The 23,549-nt window shown below is 39.6% G+C and overlaps 1 protein-coding gene across 14 annotated transcripts in view; it reads left to right on the plus strand.

The window, feature by feature from the left end:
• Window positions 1-23,549, plus strand: part of cacna1ab (calcium voltage-gated channel subunit alpha1 Ab) — a 106,318-nt gene that overhangs the window by 78,038 nt on the left and 4,731 nt on the right. For 2 of the 14 annotated variants that reach the window (XM_088302222.1, XM_088302221.1), the window contains exons 39-48: window positions 1,907-2,012; window positions 3,062-3,169; window positions 7,700-7,803; window positions 9,277-9,300; window positions 11,647-11,762; window positions 12,482-12,620; window positions 15,100-15,213; window positions 18,399-18,434; window positions 21,888-22,092; window positions 23,124-23,359. In XM_088302222.1, the coding sequence (XP_088158348.1) occupies window positions 1,907-2,012; window positions 3,062-3,169; window positions 7,700-7,803; window positions 9,277-9,300; window positions 11,647-11,762; window positions 12,482-12,620; window positions 15,100-15,213; window positions 18,399-18,434; window positions 21,888-22,092; window positions 23,124-23,359 (1,188 nt within the window). The remainder of the gene's footprint in view (window positions 1-1,906; window positions 2,013-3,061; window positions 3,170-7,699; window positions 7,804-9,276; window positions 9,301-11,646; window positions 11,763-12,481; window positions 12,621-15,099; window positions 15,214-18,398; window positions 18,435-21,887; window positions 22,093-23,123; window positions 23,360-23,549) is intronic. The other 12 variants (XM_088302224.1, XM_088302226.1, XM_088302225.1 and 9 more) reach the window with 11 other exon arrangements.

Here is a 23,549-nt window from a genome sequence, read left to right on the forward strand (position 1 = left end):
GACTTAATTCTCAAGGGAGAATTCCACTTTTTGGGCAGGAAAATATGACTTGATTGATTTTTTTAATCCAAATTAAATATAGAAAAAAAACTTTCATGCAAAGACACCTTTGTTCACCTCATATTATGTTCACATATATTACTTGTCATATCACTTCCAATCTGGGAAAAACGCTTACCGCCATACATATATATAATACAATTTTATGACTTTTTATCTAAAAAAGTGACTATTTTAAAAGAAATCCAGAAAATATACTTCTTTTTAATCCTGAAAACCAACTGTCCTTGTTATATTCTGACTTCCAACAGTAAAACTCGTTTCTCAAGAAACAGAAAAGTAGTATGACTCGAGAATAAAATACGGCAGCGTTCTCATGTCTAAATTAAAAAGATTATATATTAATTCATTCAGTGTCCATCTCAAAGTATATAAGATTTTATTCTGAAGAATTACTACTTTTCCATTTTCAATTATAATCTTGACTAAAAACACAATGTTGGTATGTCATGATTATGTGAATTCCTATCTAAAAATAAAACTTTTTTCTTAAAAAAAAATATTTTCTTCTTAGTGCTATGACTTATGTGGTAAAGACAATGATTTTCTTTTAACACGGCAACAACTTTGCAAATTAAAACAGAACAGACCCAAGAGAGAAAAAAAAATATCAAGATTTATTTAGCGTATTTTCTGAACTATGGAGCGCCCCTACCGGTGAAAGAAAAATCCACAGAAAAGCCGCACCGCTATATTAGCCGCATGGTTCGAAATCTAGGAAAAAAGTAGCATCTTGTAGCCCGGAAAATACGGTACCTTTTATCCAGAAAAAATAAAGCTTAATTCCAAAACACAACACCTTAATCATAATGTATACACTTATTTAAAAAAGTGAAGCATGGACTTATATGTTCAAGGGAAAAAAATACATCAATGTCATATTATGGCTTCCTTTCTATAAAGTTATTTTTTGCAAAATAGAAAACAAATTGGAGGTATCAAAAAGAAAATTTATTATCTGCAAAGCTTGAAAAATAAGATAAAAGGTTTTACTTTAGAAATTCTCATTTTAGAAAAGAATATTGCTCAGTTCTCATATTATTGTGAATTTGGATCATGAAATATATGGATTTATTCTTATATGTTTTTTTAGTAAGATTTACTAAACTTTTCACTTTTTTATCTTGAAATGGTATCATTCTGATGATTGTTATTCTAGAAAAAAAATAACATTTTCATAAGAATTCTTAATTAGAAAAATGAAGCTTTATCCTCGTGATCCACTACGTTTTTAATTGCAACTTTATTTTTGTAATATGTCCACTTTTTATCTAGAAATTAGTTTTCTCCAAAAAAGTAACTTTTAGTTACATAGCTTAAAACTTGTAACGTGTTGTCACGAAATAGTGCAACTTAATTCCAAACATTTTCCAGAAAAAAAAACCTTTATTCCCAAAATATGAATTCTGCAAAAAACAGAGTTTTTGGTTTTTTATCTCTTACGTTTTCGTTCCTAATTTCATTTTCGTCATATGGTGACCTCTTCTCCAGCAAAAGAACAACACCCTTATTTTGGGAAAAAATGCAACATTGTTTGCAGCACAGTGCTGAGTGTCTCTTGTTGAGTATCACTGGCGCATCAGGAGACGCAAGTGGCTTGCTGAGTCAGCGTTTCACCACCTGCTGAATATCGTTGCATTTGCCAGGGTATCCACCGCTGACACTGAACTTGATTTAACCTCAAATAAGCAGTAATGTCGCAATCTGACAGCCTGATTGGCTACTGTCTATGGAGCTCTCACAACCCCAACCCCATCTCGGGCCCTTAACCGCCTCTGCGGATGTTTGGGCGCAGCGAGGACACATTTGCATTCTTACGCTCTCCGTGCCGACTGGCTCTCTGCAGAGGCTGCTGCGTATGGACTTGCCCGTGGCCGATGACAACACGGTCCACTTCAACTCCACCCTCATGGCGCTCATCAGGACGGCGCTGGATATCAAGATTGCCAAAGGTACGAGCCCAAAGTCTTGGTCTTGTTTGGTTGTAGCCGATAACCAAACCGTCTCCAACAGACTGCATTTACGCGGCACAAATGATAATGGAGGTTTTATAGTTTACGCATTGACTGATTATTAGTCCCCTTGGCAAACCTCAGTGTTACTCGATTAACAAAAAAAGGTTTTATTTCTTGTGGGACAATATTCTATGACTATAACTTAATTTTTATTCTTGTTACATTCTGACTTTTTTTTCTAGAAAAAAAATCACAGATAAAATACTCGATTTTTGTAATATTACAACTTTTTTCTTTTTCTCTCGAAATGTTTTATTGTCTTTCTTACGTTCTAATAGTAATATGACTTTTTGTCCTGAAAAATGCATTTGGATTCTCATTACATCCTTAACTTTTTCTAGGAAAAAAAAATACTTTTTGCTTTTAAAAGAATGCAAATTAGTCTAATCAAATTACAACTTTTTATTTAGACACAAAATTCAATCTTCTCAATCGTTTAAATTCTTACTCAAAATTAAAAAAGATGTTTGTTTTTTTCCCATAAAATTGCAACGTTTGCCTGGGAAACATTAATTTTGGAATAATATGATTTTCTATTTGGAAAACGTTTTCTCTCCCGGGATGAGGATTTTTTTTAATCTAAAAGAAAATATGACTGCTCTCGAAGACAAATCTCATCATATGCCTTTTTACTTTGAAAAAAAAAATTTCCGTAGTATTGCTAATTTAAAAAAATAATTACCTTAATATGGCATGTCTTTTTTAAAATTATTTATATTTTCTAGAGAAACACTTTCATCTAGAAAGCCATTTTTGTCAACATCCTCAAAAATATGCAACTTAATTCTCATGAGATTCCAAAAGGTTATGCCCACTCAATTTTTAGGATATCTCTTTTTTTTTTAGCATTTTGCATTACCATGACGTGAATCCAAACTGGGAAACATTGGCAAAAAAAATTGACAACATTGTTACAATCCCTACAACTTTATAAACTATTCTCCAAAAAAATGAACTGCACAAATGCATCACTGGAACTCTCACAGGCGGTGCAGACAAGCAGCAAATGGACGCCGAGCTACGTAAGGAAATGATGGCCATTTGGCCAAACCTGTCGCAGAAAACGTTGGACCTGCTGGTCACACCTCACAAGGGTAAGTTGCTGAAGAACCATCACGCTAGTATTTGGTGGTAGTATTTGTGTGTCCGATCACCCAACTCACCAAGAGGACAGCTTCTACCAGTCAGTCACTGCTTTGCATCCCCTGATCAGGCTATATACAAGATATATTAAAAAAAAAAACACAATACAAACATTTTCGGCTCAATATGACCAATAATCCATCCAATAGACCGTCTGACCTCATGGAAAATTACAAATAAAACAAATCAACCCCCAATACCAGTCTCAACCAGGGACACAAAATTAGCTGGGCATATTTGCCAAAACGGGACACACTGAAAAGTCTCAAGAATTCATACGCGAAATTGAATGGGAAGTTAAACATTTGGATTTCACGCAGCCATTCCAGGCCAATTCCGGGACCTCTATGTACTTTGGGAATACATGGGAATTTGTCCAAATGAACTGAGGTTTTCTAGATAGATGTGTGACGCTATTACCAAGCTTTGACTATGCCGTCTAATGTGGGTGAACCAGAGCGTCAAAAGTTGATGATTTCGAGCATTTGGCATGAAATATTCAATAGTACAAGTAACGGAAGAATTCTAACCCTTGAGACCAATTTCAACAATTCATATGAAATCGGATGAACCATCTATCATAACAGGATACTTGAAAAATTCCCAAGGGTCCATGCCTCAAATTGAATGGGAAGTCAGCCATTTTGTTTTGAACAAGTCAAATTCCAGGGCTCTTAAGATGACCAATCCCTAACCTGGAATTTTCCCAAATAAACCGCAATCAGAAGTCATTATACTAGGCAGATGACATTTACTAAAAACACTTCAATACAATGCACATACAATACATGGTATTTACCCGTGTACACATACTCCCATAACAAAGCACACAATCATATTCTCTCCTGCCATCAGGGGGTGCCAACTATAGAAGATCCTCTATAGGTGTCTTTTCACTACAGGAAGAACCTAGCCGCAGAAAACTAAAAGATCTAGAGTTGTTGGATAGGAAAGGATTAGCATGAATGATGAGTAAACGTAGAACCGGCATGCATGTTTCTAATGGACCGTTTTGATAAATTAATGCATGGACGATATATTGTAATCAAAAATATGATCATATTACATATTGCTTTGGTGCTGCAGGTTTTGTAGCCACGCCGCTGTGAAAAAGGACCCTCAAACCAAGCTCAATGTTTTTCTGACTGTAAATGTTGTAAACATAAACTCTGGCTTAGATCCACATCCAGAGTTTTTAGAAAAAATTGAGCTCCTGAGCCCAAGGTGTCTGTTGTGTTTGGCAGTGAGGTGGCTACCTTGTCCTTGCTGCTACCATTAAGTGCATTTGAAGCATGATTCAGTTAGCTAGTCAGATAGTGACACATTATTGCAATATTGTTCGCAAAAGTAACAACAGCATCTGCCTGTGAAAAGACCAAAGGCTTTCTTGACAAGTGTACTGTGTTGTTTAAATGTATCTAAATGTTGATCCCAGACGGTGAGGTCACTACTGGTTTTCTTGACGAGCTGCTGACAGTATCCCCTAAACCTAACCCAAATCTCTAAATCTCAAGCCCTAACTTCTCAGACTCCAATTTAGAGAAGAAATAGCTGGATTTCCAAGCCCCAGGCATGTGCTGTCCTATATGTAGCCTTCTGTATGAAGTGATGAAGCCTGCTCAGATGAGAAGGCAAAATGTCTGAGACAAGGGAAAAAGTCCAGTTGCAATCAATTCAGTTCAATGAAAATGAAATTACCTGGCAGAATCAAAATATTCACAGACACGCCCCGAACACTTACAAAATTGTAACAAATACCCTAACTCTAGAACGTGAGCCTAATCCTAAACCATAAACCTCGAACCCTAACTTTCCGTTCATACATTATCTGTACCGCTTCTCCTCACAAGGGTCACGGGGGGCGCTGGAGCCTATGCCAACTGTCTTTGGGCAGTAGGCGGGTACACCCTGAACTGGCTTCCAGCCAATCGCAGGGCACACGAAGACAAACAACCATCCGCGCTCACACTCATACCTAGGGGAAATTTAGAGTGCTCAATCAACCTGCCATGCATGGTTTTTTTTTGGAATGTGGGAGGAAACCCACGCAGGCACGGGGGGAACATGCAAACTCCACACAGGAAGGCCAGGCCAGGAATCGAACCCACAACCTCTGCACTGTGAGGCCATTGTGCTAACCAGTCATTCACCGTTCTGCCGAACCCTAACCTATAACTCCTAAATCTAACCCCCCACAGTTCAGGATCCTAAACCTTAACTAACCTACACATACCCCTCACCCTAACTCCTATCCTAACCTCTAATCCTAACCCTATACACTATATAACACACACTCTATGAACCCAGGCCATAATGCTAACAACTTGGGCTGCACAATGTATCGAAAAAAAGATCTACATTGCGATATTGCCTGCAATACGCATATCACAAGACAATAATTTTCTTCTGGAATTATATGCTCTCATCTGAATTTGACAAGTCAGATCTAAACTTGTTGGACATTCATCTTGGGGAATTACAATTACCGCATTTTACGGACTATAAAACGCACCTGCATATAAGCTGCAGCAACTCCCGTTTGGAAAAAAAAACATATACAAGCCGCACCAGGCTATAAGCCGCAGTTTTCTATGTAAAAAAAAAATGTTGTTTACTGCATGTATAGATCGATTTTTGTCCTGTGAATGCACATAAAGGTACATAAACAGATAGTTAAAACAGTGCCTTTGCTATTTAAAACAGAACAGACCCAAGAGAAAAAAATCTGCATTTATTTAGCGTATTTTCTGAACTACATAGCGCCCATACCGGTGGAAAATAAATCCACAGAAAAGCCGCACCGTTGTATTAACCGCATGGTTCAAAATCTAGGAAAAAAGTAGCTGCTTATAGTCTGAAAAATACGGTAATTAGCTCAAAACTCATTGATCTTGCATGAAAGAAAATGCTTCTATTATTCCAAAATAAAAATAAAATTTCTTTAGGTACATGTTAAACATTGCGACAATATCGCTATAGTCAACATCAGTATCGCAAATTGCATGTTTTTCCAAAATTGTGCCGCCCTAGAACGTACTAACCCAAATCCCATGACGTCCTAACCCAACCCATAATCCCAATCCCTAAAATCAGTGTTATTTTTGACAGGCATTTTAGAATTTGTCGTAGTTTTAGCCATTTGGACGAAAATGCTTGTTAAAATAAAATTTGTGATAGTATTAGTCTAATTTTAGTCGACAGAAACTTTGGTGGAGTTTTCGTAAATTTATTAGACGAAAACTGAAAAAGGTTTTAGTCCATTTTAGTTCAAACTAGGCATACTAGGTTTCCACCCAATCGCAAAGTCTTTATCGACTGCTCAGGATTATGAATTACAAACACATAAAAGTGGTAACAGCGGAATCAATGCTCATTGCTACAAAGTAAGACGAGAATCAAAACATTTTATTTGGCAACTGTTGTGACTTTGTTTCACTTAAAGCAACATAAATCAACAAAATAAAAACATTTTAACAAGATGTACTTGTAGTAGACTTGTTCTATAGTATAGTAGTACAAGTACAAACTCGATCAAATATATGTCTTCTTTACTTGTAACAGCTTGCTGTTATCAGAACCAAGTAGCCTACCGAGTGTCACTGTCGCCATGGTTCGGCAAAGGAAAGCGTGTCAGTGTGTGCAAGCCGAGACGAATGACCGCAGACGTGTTCGTGTTTGGTTGTGCCGGTATGTGCGGCGCATGCGCCCTGCGTGTTGTCCCGGTGGTGAGGATAGGTTGCACCGGTGTACGCACCGACATTGCAGTTCTTTGAAAGATTGATTACATGTACAATAGGAAGGGATGTCATAAATTTTGAATGCTGACGCTCCACACGCTAACAATTTCATCCCGTCTCGTCTCGTCCACGAAAATTCATGTACGTCACGTCATGTTTTTGTCATCAAAGAGCTACCTTTAGCTTGTTATCGTCATGAAAAAAAGGGGGCGTTAACAAAATATTTTCGTCATCATCGTTGACAAAAACAACACTGTCTACAATCCAAACCATAATCCTCGTTTAGCAAATCCCCCAGCTCTTACCATATCCTGGCCGCCTACTCATGAATCCTAATCCCTTACCATATCTCTGGAAAAAAAACAAAACCCTAGCGCCTAAAAACTAAACCATGGCTCAAACGCCCCATCCCTAACCTTAACTGTAACCTCAACCACAAACCACATCCCCTCACACAGTATGCATAACCCGAATTTGCAGCCATACACCTACCCCTTGGCAATATTAGCAAGAAAGGAGGCCATATTTTTTTAGCTCTCTTCAAATGGAACAGCAAATATTCAATACAAGGTCCAACGGCGCTTATGAAACAGAATTGTCCTCGCTGTCTGGTGCAACATTCTTGTGAACTTGTGTTCCGATGTGTTTTGTCCCCCCCCCCACTCCCATCTCCCCATCCCCCCACGGCGCAGGGTTCCATCTCGCTCGGGTCTAATCTTCCAGGGTAACTTGTCATTTTCTCAGCAGCCACAGACTTGACGGTGGGCAAAATCTACGCTGCTATGATGATCATGGAATACTACCGGCAGAGCAAGACCAAAAAGCTGCAAGCCATGCGGGAGGAACAGGTAGAGCAGATCCCAACGATAGTTCCTCGTCCAGCGGCGTGTTTTCCAGGTCGAGCGTGTGGACAGAGTTCTTTGTTACTTTTCGTCCAAAATATCGATTACATTTTGATATCCTTTTAGGAGACCCGCATTACACGCTCCAGCATCTTGTTCCTAAAACTTTGACCGGCATGCTAATTGCACAAGTTTAGGGCCGTTTGCCGATAGCTGCTGGCAATGGGGTTGGGACTCCCAAAAGAAAGCACGATACAGTATCATGGTGATATTTTGGGCTATGCCCTATCCCTAAATGGTAATCCTAACCATCACCAAAACCTCAAACCATAAACCCCTTCTGGTTGTGTGGATTTTTCACAGAGAATACCCTCAACCCAACCCTTACCCTCCCGTGTCTGGTAAGGTTCCACTGTGAATACCCAAACCAGCACCAGAACAAAAACTCCTAACCCAAATCCTCAAACTCTAAAACACCTCACCTTAACCTAATTACTCTGTCATATAAATATGGTACAACCAATTACCAAGTCATTAAACAAAACACGTTATTTGCCAAATTTTGGTGCAAGTATATATATATATATATATCTTTATTTTTAAACATATTTCTAAGTTTGCACTTCAAGATCTCAAACACAATTGGGAATAGTGTTTTAGCGTCTATTTTTTAAGGATGCGATTCGAATCATGTTGCCCTAATTTATCATAAAGTACTTTGTGATCAAAAAGCCATGATATTGATATTTGGCACATCTGTATCAATTCTATACAATGCCAGAAACGAAGACATTGTAATTTTTTCCCCACCCCCCTTGCTAGCAAGCCACTGGAGTGGTTTCCAATTCTTATGATTTAATTGCCTTATTCTTTTGTTTGTTTGCTGATGATGTTCTGAACTTTGACGATACTAAATTGACGCACTGGGTTTACTCCGCCCTTCCACCTCTCCTTCCAGATTGCACTCACTTTCAAATTTTACTTTGTCATGCAAAATTCCTGCTAGGGGTGTAACGCGAAATGTGTTTGGATTTTTCAGTCTTCTCACACACAGAACATACTGTTTATTAACACCACATTTATTAACACAAGAACTGCCGATTTGACCGCTAGTGGGTTGCAGTTTCGCAATGTCATGAAATCTTTTCTTCTTCACACAAAAGTCAATGCTATCAAACTATTTCAACATAATAACACCTAAAGGGCCCAGGGTTGCCTTTACGTTACACCTCTTGCATCTCTCAACCAATACAAATATAGAGAATTATAATGTAGGTCCACTGCACAGGTTTGCTCCTGAATGCAACCATTCCATTGGACTGAATGGACACCAAAACTTGTCGACCAGTCTGTCTCGCCATGTTTGTGCTTGTCCAGCCTGGCTATTTGTCTTTGATTTTATGCTCTGTCCTTGCTCTTCTTCTTCTGTTGTCTCTTCATGTTGTCGCTCTGATGTCTCCCTTTATCCCCTCCCCCCAGGATGAGGTGCGATCTCCCTTTTTGGTCAGTCCAGCTCAACAGTTGCTCGGTTGTGTGCATCTGTGAATGTGTTTGAGTCTGTCTTTCTGGTGAGATGTTGAGTGGTAGCCACTGTGTGATCATTCAATGACGGGGTACAAGGGTCTCACCGAGACGTGACGTGTAGTAGTGACAACCATTTCATTCAGCCATTTCCTTTCCTGGCAACGGGGTATGACTTAAACAGCCTGTGGTAATAATTGTTTACGTCTATCCTACTGTTTCTACTGTTTGTTTTTATATGTGAGGTAAGTCGTTCCAAAGCGCCTGTCCCACTAGCCCAGCGTTAAGGCTCATTTGTGCTCGCACTACATAAATATGTGAATCAAAAAGATTTTTGAAATCTGGTTTATTAATTCATGATTTCCGGTGATCCTAGTACACTTGGATAAGGACCCATTGGATCTCAATGTTTCCAACAAGGGTCAAATTAGGGTTTGAAAATAATTTTAGCATTTAAAGTCAAGGTTTTAAGACTGGGTTGTTGTTTTTAAACAAGGGTTGGGATTTTAGATTAAGGTTTCAAGACTAGGTTTGGTTTTGGAGCCTTTATTAGGGTTTCAAGCCTTATTTAGAGTTTGAAATGAGAGTTAGGATTTCCAAATTAATGATAAGACGGGGATTGGGTTTCAAACCAGCAGTACTTGGGTTAAACTTGCGTTAGTGTTTCTAAATAGAATTTCAAACCAGTGAGTGAATTACTGTGAGTGTTCCATTCCCAGGTCACAAGCCTTGGTTAGTGTCCAAATTGGGATTTGAAGACTGAATACATATGTGGCAGATTGAACATAAATGAGCCTTGATGTGTCTGAAAGGGGCGTGGCCATGTCTCTTGTTTGTCCCCATGATCCAATCAGCAGGTGAAGGCCATGACAGGCAAACTTTAAGTCACGCTGGAAATGTCTCCTCAAACGTTGAATACATCAGTCTTGAGGTTGTGTAAATGTATTCTGACGCGCATCAGTCTATTATGTGTACAGGGTTTGGCCAAGTCCTTACACATCTTTACATGTCTTTCTTGTGTACAACTGTATATCGACGCAATGGGAGACAGTCCCCATTGACGCAGGTCTGAAGTCGTTCGTTTAAGACCTTTTTTTTCACTGCACTGTACCTGCTCAGCATTGGGTGGTCACCTTCTGGAGTCACTCGTTCTGAGTCTTAATCCTGGTGTAGGGTTTCCGACAATGTTAAGAGTTTCAAGTTTGTGTTCGAAGTAGGGCTGCCACTAACTACTATTTTGGTAATCGACTCATCACCAACAGTAGTCGCGACTGGACCACAGCGACTGCGCATTTGCACCCTAGACAGGCATACAGCCAGCAGTTAAAAGCGCAAGACGAGCCTGTTTCAAGAGAAAAGCAATGTGCCAAATAAATAAATATATTATAGAAATGAACGACTCTTCGGCTACTTAAATTAATTGTCGACGATTTGGATCGTCGATGTTGTCTTGATTAATCGATTAATCTAGGCAGCCCTAGTTTGCATGGGATCAGATTTCAGAACTAGTTCATCACAATAATGTTTTGTGTTTGGGTTCCGTCTTACAAAAAGACTCATTTTTTATATGCACATTTGAATCAAGGCTTAGGGTATCAAATTTGGGTTTTGTTTCTGGGTTAGGGCTCCAAGTTAGGCCTTGAAGACAGGATTCAGGTTTCAAATTGAGGTTTCGGGCCTCGGTTAAGGTTTCCAAAATAGTTTTCAAATTTTGGTTTGAAGCATATTTTGGCTTTAATTTGATTAAAATTGATGTTTTAAGCCTTTTTTAGGATTTAATGCCTGGGTTAGAATTTTCCAGAAATGGTTATGGTTTGATATTAAGATTTCAAGCTTGGGTTATGGCTGTCTTGGGGTTTCAAATTTGTGTTTCAAGTCTGCATTAGAGTTTCAAATTAGGATTAGGAACCAGGATTATGGATACAAATTAGGGATCAAGCCTGAGCTAAGGTTTCAAAATTGGGTGTTTCAAGTTCGCTTGTCAAAGCTCAGTTAGAGGTTCAAATTCAGGTTTCAAGTCTGGGTTAGGATTTTGCTTCAAAATATGGTGCCATGTACCGCAAGTGACCAGTTCCTCCAGTGCAAGTACGTGGTGTGCAGTGAAAACAAGTCTTAAAGTCCCAAGTGAGTTCTGATCCCAGATCAGCCATCTGGTGGTGAAACTTCATCTAGCCACAGCCCCGTGCTGCTGATGGCGCCCCCTCTGGGTTCATGCCGCGAGTGCGCGTGTTTGACGTGTTTGTTGTGTTTACCATGAGTATCCACCCAAACCACTGTGGGCCCTCCTCTCTTTCCCTATTGAGCCTGCTTGTGGTGTATCTCACTTAGAACCGACCACCATTAATGTTTCAGCGAATGGAGGCGCCACCAGAGGGCGACAGCGCCGACGGGCTTGGGGGACTCAATAGCCTCCCTGGTACTCAGCCCGACAATGTCAACAGCATGTGAGTACTGATTTCAATCAATTTATGTGAGTGTTCATGTGACCTGATTGTTGGCTTATTCAATTTATCGAGTGGTCATGAAGTGATGAAATACTATTTTAATTTATCAGGTGGTCATGTTAATTGATGGTTGGCTGATTAGACCCATTGAGTTTTCATGTCAATTGATTCTTGGATAATTCAACTCAGAGAGTGATCATGTGACTTGATTATTGGCTGATTCAACTCATCGAGTGGTCGTGAGATGATGATTGGCTGGCTCAGTTCGTCAAGTGTTCTTGTGAACTGATGATTTGCTGATTCAACTCGAGTAGTCATTTGTCATTGATGACTGGCTGTTTCAATTTATTATGTCAGCATGCCCATTAGTGGTGTGCATCTCTCCACAACAGATGATTCCATACTATTCTCGATACATAAGGTATAATATGATTCAAGGATGTAACGATTTTAAATTAGAACGAGTCGATTCAATTCACTGAGATTATCATTCAGTTCAATATGGTACGGCTGCAGCTTTTGTGTTTATTAATTTGAAAAAACATGTTACTGGACAAACTATCCAAGTTAAATTCAAAGAAACAACAAAATGTACTGATTCTGTTTGGTTTGTCAAATGAAAACCGATTTTCCAATTTAAATTTTTTTTTTTGCTACATCACTAATGCCCATTGCTAATTGGTTGCTTCAACTCATCGAGTCGTCGTGTGCCGTCACAGACCTTCAGAAGGCGGCGGCATGACTCAGAGCCAATCTTGGATGACCGCCAAAGCCCAGGAGATGTTCCAAAAGACAGGCAACTGGAGCCCTGACCGGTCGTATCCCGACGACCTCCAGGACAACCGCCACAACTCGCAGGTATGACGAGCGCCTTGTTGCATCGCTGCCACGGCAGCGCACCGGTGACTATTATGGGATGGCCGAAGAGCAATCTTTAAGGAGGTGTATGGTGCTGCGTACTGGTCGTACGGAACATCTCATGATGTACTGAATTTTAAATGGAGAGTCTCCTTCAGGGGGCGGCACGGTGGACGACTGGTTAGCACGATGACCTCACAGTACAGAGGTCGTGGGTTCCGGCTCCGGCCTTCCTGTGTGAAGTTTGCATGTTCTCCCCGTGCCGGCGTGGGTTTCCTCCGGGTACTCCGGTTTCCCACCACATTCCAAAAACATGCATGGCAGGTTGATTGGACACTCTAAATTGCGCCTAGATGTGAGTGTGAGCGCAGATGGTTGTTTGTCTATGTGTGCCCTGCGATTGGGTGGCAACCAGTTCAGGGTGTCCCCCGCCTACTGCCCGAAGACAGCTGGGATAGGCTCCAGCAGCCCCTGCGACCCTAGTAAGGAGAAGCGGTACAGATAATAGATGGATGGATGGAATCTCCTTCTGTGATGCATTAGTTTTGGGTGATACCAGATAGATGAGGATTTTGGATATCATAAGAATGCTGAGAGAATAAGTTGCAAACTTTATTTCACCAGAAACTAGTAATTTCATGAGATTTTTTGAAAACGTTTTGAGATGTTCAATACCACTTTTTTTCACACCGATACCAGTACAATTACTCAACTCTTGAGTCGTCAACGATACAGAGTCCAAGTACCAATACCACTCAAACTTTTGATACATAAAATTTCCCCAAAACAATGACAGATAATTATAAATAAAAACCCGTATAATCGGAATACAGCATTTTTCCTTAAAATTGCATGAAATCAATGGCAAATTTTTCGGCATCTGCCATGTATGCTTTTTGTTCCCGTTCCTACAGACCGCCGTCATGAGTGTGCGTCATGCTGTGAAATAAGACCAGATTTTGGCCCGATTTGCCCGGCCATCATTTTTATAATTCTTTGTGTGAAGAAAGCGATATTTTATTCAGCCAATTCATATTTAAGATGCCTTTTTAGGAGGATGAGAAGAGTAGTTATCATATTACGTCAGTAAAATGTTTTTTCTCCAAGACAAGTCAGGCAATATAACATGTGAATAGCTGAATTTCTCAGAAGAATAAAATACTTTGTTTTCTTGCTATTTTTTTTAAAGAAAAGTATTTTCAGAGAAAACAAGGTGTAATTTTACAAAAATAAAATTGTTTATCTATAGGCATATACATAAAGCAAAAAGTGGCAACATTACAAGAATGTTTTTTTTCCAGTGGAAAAAAAAAATCTGTTATTACATGTTTAAAGTCTAAATTTAATGTTTAAAACACTTATCTCAGCATTCACGTGTAACTTTGGAGGAAATTGCACATTGTCCAGCACTTGAATGGAGTGAAGCCATAACTCTGCCTAGTGAGAGAAGCAGCATTTGTGTTGGATGTTGTCTCCAGCCCAGGGAGCAATGTAAGCATGTCAAGCTGCTTAAGAGGAAGCTCGACACTAGCAAGATTAGCATAGTACGAAGTGCCAACTAGTTGGTGTAGCGATTGATCAGCCGCACTAACACAGTTTAACGCAATGCCTCAGATGTGTACCATTTGGTGGTAAGCAGTTTGTAGGATTCAGAAGTGTTTGTTTAGTTTTACTTTGGTTGAAGTTTTCTTGTTTAGTTCTGTGCTGATGTTGTGGTGTAATACTTCTCACCTCAAGAAGAAGTAGTGAGTGACCTTAGTGTCATGTTTTCTGATAGTTGTATTGATTAGGAATTTATTTTTATCTTTTATGATTCATTTTTTCATTGTATTTGTTTTCAGTTTGTTTTGCCTTCATGTTGTTTTTTTTTTTATTTAATTGAGTAGTTTTTTCTATATAGTGTCACATTTTATTTTTTCATTGAATATTTTTCATTTACTTTTACTGCATCATGTTTTATTTTTATTTTATATAGTTTTTAAGAATACATATTAAATTGTTTTGTATTTTCATACCTTTACCATTTTATTTTGTTGTATTTCATTGTATTATTTTTTAACTGTATGTCATTTTGTTTTATTTGTATATTCTCTTATATTTTTTGTAGTAGTATATGTTTTTATAGTTGTATTATTATTCTTTTGTTATATTAGATAGAATTTTTTTTTAATTTTGCAGTTACGTTATTAAAATAAATTTTATTGTAGTTTTTATTTTTAGATTTATGCATTTTATATTACTGTATTGTATTAAATTGTTTAATTTTCGCTCCTATTATAACATATATTTTAGGAGATTCATATGGATTTGTTTATTTTTCATAATGGAGCAGCCTGCCTCCTGTTAGCACTTTTGCAGTTGATTTGTGCTTTTTTGGGGTCGATAAACCGAGCCCCCCTCCCACACTGGCTTTAGGCCCCCACCCCCCTCGTGGGCCGGGTGGACAGCGGTCATGCTTCCTCTCGTTGTGTCCTTGCAGACGGTAGAGATGCGGGAGATGGGGCGGGACGGGTACTCGGACACCGAGCCCTGTCACCCAGTGGATGGGCATGGGCGCACCCTCTCCATGCCCCGCCTCTCAGCAGACAACCAAGTGAGCACCTCCATCACACCCACCCACCACCACCATCGCCATCCTCACACGCTTCACCCCGCATATGACGTGCATTAATTCGAGCAAGTCATTGAAAATTGATGTTTTTTTCCACGGAGTATCAGGAGCACTCGGGAAACAACAAAATATTCGCAGTGGTGCCTTAAGATCCAAATTTAATTTGTTCCATGACTTCTTTCTATACAATTTTCTCATGATTAATGTATCTTAAGACAAATTGCTTTCTCATTTGTTTCATGACTGCTCAGTAACAATACACACCTTTGGTCACATGACATTCACAATGCAAGCCCGAGGGTCCTTTGACATAAATTTCAGTCCACAGCAGGAGGCGGTGCGGCATAAAATGTCAGCCTCCTTGGCTGGGTAAAAACTTGTGGATCAAAATGTTTCATTCTTATTCTATGAACGTAATATTCATCAGAGTACTGTGTTTTGACTGGTGGGGCCCACATTGAACATAAAAAAAAAAATCTAACGTTTTCTTTAATGATACAAGAATAAAATTGCATTGTGTATCGAAGAAAATCCTACTTTGAAGGCAAAAGTACATTAGTGTGGAAACTTTCGAGCTTGAGAACAGTTATGTATTTTTTTCTAGAAACAAAGTCTTTTACTGTGCGTTTCATGATATTAAAGGCAAGGGCACGTCAAGGGAGCTTTACTCATATAGCGCATTTCATACAAAAGGACATTTAAAAACAGAGTGGGGAAATGTATAACTACTGTATTTTCCGGACCATAGGGCGCACATTAAAGTCCCAAATCTTCCCCAAAACAAATGAGGCGCCATGTAAAGCGACGCGCCCATTATTTGGTCTGAGCATCACTCTCGACCATCAACTCTTTTACTCATTGGGCTGTTCGGAGTGCATGTTCGCACACCCTGCTGGTCAAAGTCTGAGTCATCTATGCTTCTATTGACCGTGACTTATACATTATGTGACTATGGTGTTTGGGTGATGGTGTGGGAGAAAGCTGGACAAAAGGGCAGCTGTCCACAATGTTGTAGTCTGTCTTATCATTTATGTTATTGCAAGCAAGAAACGTCCCAGGTTTAGACAACAGACTGCAAAAAGCCCAAAGCACAACAGCACATCTCTCTAAACAGCCATGTGATTGGCTAAGTCTGAGTGGCTCCCAAGAAGCCATTGCTGTAATTGGCTAAGGCTGAGTGGCTCAGAAGAAGCCATTGCTATAATCTTTTTGTGTTATTTTTATTTCTTTTGGGTATATAGATGGCATGAGAGATACATGTTTTGAGTTAATCTTATTTCTTTGTTTCATTGTTTGCTTATATGCTGAGGTTTTTTTTTGGTTTTGATTTGAAACCGTGACTCTAAGGAGTCTGGTGACCAGTTAAGTCCCTCCCCTGATGGTGTCTAGTAGAAGTATTGTCATGACACCTCTTATTGGCTAGAGTCAGTGTTATTGACAGTGATTCCTTGTAGTTTAAGGACATCTGTCATTGACTTGGGGGTGATACCTCTGGCAGTGATCCCTTAGGGATTGAATCCTTGTGAGCTAGCGCGAGCTCGTGCGAGCTCACGCCTTGTAGTGAGGCAAGCCTAGTATATGCATTAAATACGGAAATAGCACCCTCAACTGGTGTTGCGCGTCTTATATTAAAAGAACACAAGAGCAGAATTTGGGAAAATATTAATAAAAATAAAAACATATCATATTCCATCAAGAAAAATGTTGCGGACGCTCATAAAAAAAGTTGGGATTTTTATTTTTTTTTCCAAAAGAAAACTTCAACTGTAAAAAGAAAGCCATCTTTTTATATGTGAGCTTGAGAATTATTTGTAATACTCCTGAAGCCTGGGCAGTCATTAATTTGATTGTCCAGTATTTCCCTGATGAGATAATGCCTCACAATAATTTTCAGTGTGGCCCTAACACTCCTTCATGACCTTCAACTTTTCGAGACTTGAAATTCACTTGGGTCTTTCTGGCGTCTTCCTTCTCATTCTCATGCAGCCCCTTCAACAAGCAGCACCCCCTTAAAACTCTTACTGAGCCACTGAGAACTAGAGTGGGCTAATTCCTTTTCGTTTGTTTTCTAGAAGAAGGAATTTATTAAGTTTTATGGCGGGGAAATGCAGTTGTGTCATCTTCATTTTCATAGCTTGGAGGGAAAAAACATTGCTTTGTGCTCAACCAGACTGCTAGTCACATGTCAGAATTAGAATTACACCTTGATTTTAACCAATAATAATCTGAAAAATATGGCCACTAATTCTTGCACTTGACTAAAAATTCCAAAAATGTATTTAGCCCACTCTTCTTTTCAGTGAGTCGTATGTTGCGATTACGGTGCGGCTGTAACTATAAAATGATTTGATAACGATCAATAATTATTCGTTTGTCAGTAAGTTTGGGAATACAAGCGGGACCAAAACTGTAAAGAATTTAAGGCCCAAATGATATGGATTTTTTTAGGCCGATTCCGACACTTGGCAGAATGAATTTCCAATAACCGATTAATGGGCATTTAAAAAATACATAATTTGTCAAGTAATGTTTTATGGCTTAAGTGTGAAATACTGGTACAGAATTTGACTGTTTAACAATATTTTAGCCTTTAGTATTGAAGTTTACAACAGTCCGGAACATTTGGAATAAATCGGAAGGTTTTATTTTTTAACTTTTTTTTTGTCTTATGTTTTAAGGTGTTGTGTGGAGGAAATTGGACAATTTTTGCCCATTTGCAAAGGACAAATATCAGCCAATTCATCGATCAGGCGCTATTTTCACAAGGCGGCTTAATAACGTAACAATAGTCCATCTGACAAGAATTTGTTTGTGATCATGAGGGGACAACTATTGCAAACAAATGTTTGCGGGATTAAAAGTGTAGAAGGGATACAAATTGAATTGATAAAGGAGTGCCATATCATTTCGAAGTATATACTATATCCATGGAATGCTTCCTTCCACTTCATTTCCATCTGATCCTTGGTGTGTCTGTCGTGTGTGCAATTTAGCTACCCAGTGGTTGCCGCTAGACATGTTGACATGTGCACTGTACGTTGTGTGCACTCAGCTTCCTTCAATAACGTCTTTTTTGTGTGTTGCTTTGCTTTTGTGTTTTTCTGCCTCTCCCTTCCACGCTGACCACCAAACCGGTTTATGTGTGTGGCTCTTTGTATGCTTTGCAGCGGAGAAGACACAGGCCTCGCGGAAATAACCTGAGTGTATGTACTCTACTCGCATTGTCGATGACTCGCTGCGTTTGTTGACCGCAAGTTGTCAGCTGGCACATGCACGCTGGTTTTGTTGGGGTTGGAACTGCAGCAGGACAGAACCACCGAATGTTTCAGTGATATTCTATTTGTTCTCAAATGTTTTTTGTCTTAGTTGTTTATTTTTATTTGATTACTTTTTGCTCACATTTTTTTGGTTTTAATTTGCGATATTTTACTCATTTGTATTACTTCAATTAAATTGTCATTTGTAATTTTCCTTTTAATTTTAGTTAATTGTGTATTTTTTGTTTTTGTTCATATTCTAAAGCGGGGTCACCAACTCCAGTCTTTGAGGGCCTCTATCCTGCATGTTTTCCTCTTCTAACACGTCTGATTCAAATGCGCAGGGTTGTTTTCAGGCTTCTGCAGAGCTTGCTGATGAGCTGATCATTTGAAGTGTTGGAGGAGGGAAAACTGGAAATGTAAAACGGGCTGGATATGGGCCCTCGAGGACCGGAGTTCGTGACCCTTGTTCTAAAGTATTGCCTTTAATTTTGTTCATTTCAATAGTATAATTTTTATTTCATTTGACTTCATTTCTATATTTTATTTATATTTTGTTTTGCATCCAACTTTCCATTTATAACTTTAATGTTGTATTCTGTTCAATGTCTTTTTATTGAATTTTTCATCGTTATTACTTTTATATTTCTTTGTTTTTTATTTACCTTTGCTTTTTATTGTTTATTTTTGTTTTTTGCTTTTATTATATTTACTTTTAAAGTATTATATCAAATGTTATCATTTTATTTACTTTTCTGTTCTTTACCTTTTGGTATAATTTTTATGAAGAATTTCTTACTTTTTATTAATTACAGTTTTTTACTTTGACTTTTATTACTGTGTTGAATGTTGTTTGTTTTGCTTTTATGATTATTATGTTGTTCTAATTAGAGAAATTTCTGTTTGAATTGCATTTTTTTTTGCTGTGGTAAAGACCTGTGTTGCGTTTCTAGCATTTTGTTAAGCAAGCAAGACGATCAAAACATTAGACAAAAAAAAAAAAGGAGAAGTGGGCCTCCTGCTGTGAGCCCCACCTGGTGCATCCCACACTTTAAATCAAGTGTCCCCAACTTCTGTTCGCCAATCTCCAGATTTCTTTCTTTCTTTCATTCTTTCTTTATCTTTTTCATTCTTTCTTTCTTTATTGTTATTGTTTGTCGTGAAAGTGTGTTTCTGTGTTATGCTCTCAAATGTGTTCTGCTTGTTGCACTGTAACGGAAGTGAGTTAAAACGAACAAACGCATGGACGTCAGAGAATAAATGGCGAAGGGATAAGGTGACGGGCCTGTCCCAAGTGGTGCATGACATGGGTGGTCAGTAAAGAACGAGGAGGTGCCCAACGTGGGGCTGCTCCAAACTTGGGCTTTCATGTGCCTGTTTTGTGAACAAACAAACTGATGGCTAAAACAAGAGCACTCAGTAGAGCAAGTAGACCACCGCCAAGGCTCAGTGTCTTATTCAGTGGAGTTTTGTTCATTTGTTTCTTTCTTATTTTTTTTTCTCGACTGGATTTACGAGTTTATACCGCACGTCCCACCGTACTAAATTCCTTTGATATATGCCAAAAGTGGCCAGGGGTGTTTAATTAGTGAAATACAGAGGGGCTCTTTCATTTCTCATGACTAAAACATCCCTTTATTCATTCATACTTACATTCCTTCTTTTTAACATTTTTAATGTACTATTTGATATATTTTATTGTATTTTACTGTTCATTTTGTTTTCATTTTTCAAAAAATTACATTGCATTACGTTTTTTGTTATGAGGCTAATTTAATCCATTTTCTGTATTTTACTTGTATTATCATAATTGCTTTTATCAGAGTGATTATAAATTTAATTTGACTTGATCTTTTTTGTTTTACATATTGATTTTGGTTATTTTATTGTATTACATTTTATTATACAGTGTTTTGCTCAAATGAATTAAATTTTTTATTGTATTTTATTACAGTTTGTGGTTGTAATTTGATTGATTCTATTTTTCCTTGTGCTGTTGTCATCCTTTTTTAAGATGCTATTTGATTACATTTTATTTGATTTGTTGCATGTTAGTTTTTACTTTGTTTTTAATTTTATAATTATATTTTAAGTCATCTTTGTTGTATTGTATTAGCTTTTTGTATTTCAGTTCTTATGCCATTTGATTCGATTTCATTACTGGTTTTTCGTGGCATACAAAAACTGCACTACATCTTACTGAGAGACTTTTAGCGCCGTGTCCAATCCCTTCTTATTCATTGCAAGACAGAACCAAGCACTAGCTGGACGCTACTGAGTGTCTTGATGGTTTTAGCACATTGTTGCCTGATGATGTCATTGTGCGCCCCAATCCAAGACATGCGTGCGTCCTGTCCAAAAGTGCCGCAGACTCTCTCTTTTGTGTCTTGTGCATGCGGAGGCATGGTTACCACCGTCATGCTTGCTCTCCCTCGGCTTCTTCTCGTCCCGCTGACTCGTCCCACTTGCCGAAAAAGCATGGTCATGATTCTTTTCTACCGCCGTGCGAATGCTAATGGCCAACGGTTGACTGCTGGGTGATGTTTCAGATTTGGAAATATTTAGGGCAAAATAGTTACTTTTCTGAGCCAGATGGGTGCACGAGCCGATGCTGGAATGTTCTGGTTGGGTTGGCAGACACCCATCTGGTTCCCCGGGAAGATCGCTGAGCCCTTTCACGTTGATCTGGTGCCAGTTCTTGTTCACAGCTAGAAGGGCTTCAACGCGATTTAGGGTTTCGAATTAGTGTTTAAACCCCGGGTTAGGGTTCTGAATTTAGATTTCTTGCCTTGGTTGAGGGTTCAAATTGTGAAGCCAAGTCTAGTGTTTTTAAACAGTGGTTTGGGTTTCAAACTGGGGACTCAAACCTAGGTTAGGGGTTTTAACTTAACATGTCAAGCCTGGGTTAGGCTTTCAACAAGGTTAGGGTTTCAAGCCAGGTCTCTGTGTCAAAATCAGGGTTTGAAGACTGGTTTAGTGTTTCAGACAAGGATTAGGGTTTCAAATTGAGGTTTGAAGTCTTAGTTAAGGTTTTAAATTCATTTTTTAAGCATGGATTTGGGGTTTGACCCACTTTCATGCTGAGCTGGAGCCAGAATTATCTGTCTTTCATGTTTTTATCACCTTAACATGACAAAACCAGGCCAGACTAGCAGTGGCCTAAAGTGTTTTACCATTTTACGCCTAAAAACCACACCATGGTATATGGACCATATGTGGGTGACATCATGACATGCTATAGCTCAGGGTTTACCAAAGTGAGCTCTGGTACCTAACCGATACTGGCACCAGCTCAGTGTAAAAGGACATACAAGAAGATGAATGATGCAAATTCACATCTCATCTGCCGTTTGTCTGTCCTTCTTTTCTTTATTCGCAACCTCGTTCTGGGTCCCTCAGACCATCACCGACACCAGTCCCATGAGGCGCTCCACCTCCAGCCTGGTTCACGGGCGCTCGGGCCGGGGCGTCAGGCTGGACGACTACTCCCTAGAGAGGGTGGTATCTGAGGAGGGGCGCCACAGCGGCGGAGGGCGCCGGCACAGGGACCGAAGCCACCGGACCTCGCAGAGATCCCTCACCAGATACACAGACGCAGACACAGGTGAGTTGCCACCAAAAGGTAACGTCCACTTTGTCGATCATGGTCCAGGGAAGAGGTACTTCTTTGTCAAAATCAGGATAGAAGGTTATGGAAGTCCACTAGCATAAAGGGGCACTTTGGTGAAATGCACCAAGCTTTAGACCAGGCTTCAATAGGCTCAAAATCTGTGTTTCAGGGGTCTGAAATGTGGTTTTGAGGCCAGGGTTAGGGTTTTTTAGTTGAGGATCTCAGCCTAGGCTACGGTTACGATCAAGTCTCTAAACTAGATTACTGTAATGCACTTTACTTTGGAGTCAACCAGCCCTCGTTCAAGCGCCTCCAACTGGTCCAAAATGATGCCGCTCGCCTCTTAACTGGCGCTCGGAAAACGGATCAAATAACCCCAATCTTAGCCTCTCTTCACTGGCTCCCAGTGCACTTCAGAGTTTGCTTTAAGATACTGCTGTTCGTCTTCAAAGCTTTAAATGGCCTCGCCTCAGCGTACCTCTCTGAGCTCCTCCACCCCTACGCACCTGCCCGCTGCCTCAGGTCTGTGGACCAAATGCTGCTGGAGGTGCCGAGCACTAAGCGCACTTTCAGGGGGGATCGCACCTTTTTTGTTAGGCAAGCCACCTCTCTGTCCATTTTTAAAACCCGTTTGAATTTTTATTCTTTAGCTTTCGACTCAACATGAGACTGTCACTGTTCTGCTGTTCTTCTGGTATCCTATTGTAAATGTGTTTGTGAAATGCGCGATATAAATAAAGTTGTATTGTATTGTATTGTATAAGGGTTGTGGTTTCAAATGAGGTCTATCAAGCCTGGGTTAGGTTTTCAATTCACAGGAAAGATTTCAAGCCAAGGTATATCGTTCCAAGTTAAGATTTCAACTCAAAGTGGACTTTGAAGTATTTATGACTCAAAGATTTGAGAAGGACAAGGAAACAAAACTCTTGTCTGAGAACTTTGTGCTGTTACCCCAGGAATTAGCCTTGTTGGTCTCCAGTGGCTTTGTTGTCTGTACTAACCATTTGTTTCCACTACCGAACCAGGCCTGGGCACAGATCTGAGCACCACCACACAGTCAGGTGACCTGCCTCCCAAGGAGCGTGAGCGGGACCGGGGCAGGACCAAGGACCGGCGCCACCACCACCACCACCACCACCACCACCACGGTTCCATGGACAAAGAGCGCTACGACCGACATGACCTAGCCCACCGACACTCACACGACAGACACTGGTCACGCTCACCCAGCGAGGGTCCGGACGGACGAGGACACAGACAGGTGGGCCACAGTGACGCCCTGGATTGGGTCCTCTCCTTGGTTTTGCCATTCATTTTTATAGATAAGAAATAACTTACACAGATGCATTGCTATGGTTAGCAGGCTTTCCACACAGTTTACCACCTCTCCCCTCTAATGGGTGACTGGGCCAAAAGTGTTTGAGAACCCTTGTTTTCTATGCGCCCTGGCA

The sequence above is a fragment of the Idiotropiscis lumnitzeri genome, chromosome 8, assembly GCF_059441095.1.
Source record: "Idiotropiscis lumnitzeri isolate Australia: NSW breed Sydney's pygmy pipehorse chromosome 8, RoL_Ilum_1.0, whole genome shotgun sequence".
In the NCBI taxonomy this organism is placed as follows: Eukaryota; Metazoa; Chordata; class Actinopteri; order Syngnathiformes; family Syngnathidae; genus Idiotropiscis; species Idiotropiscis lumnitzeri.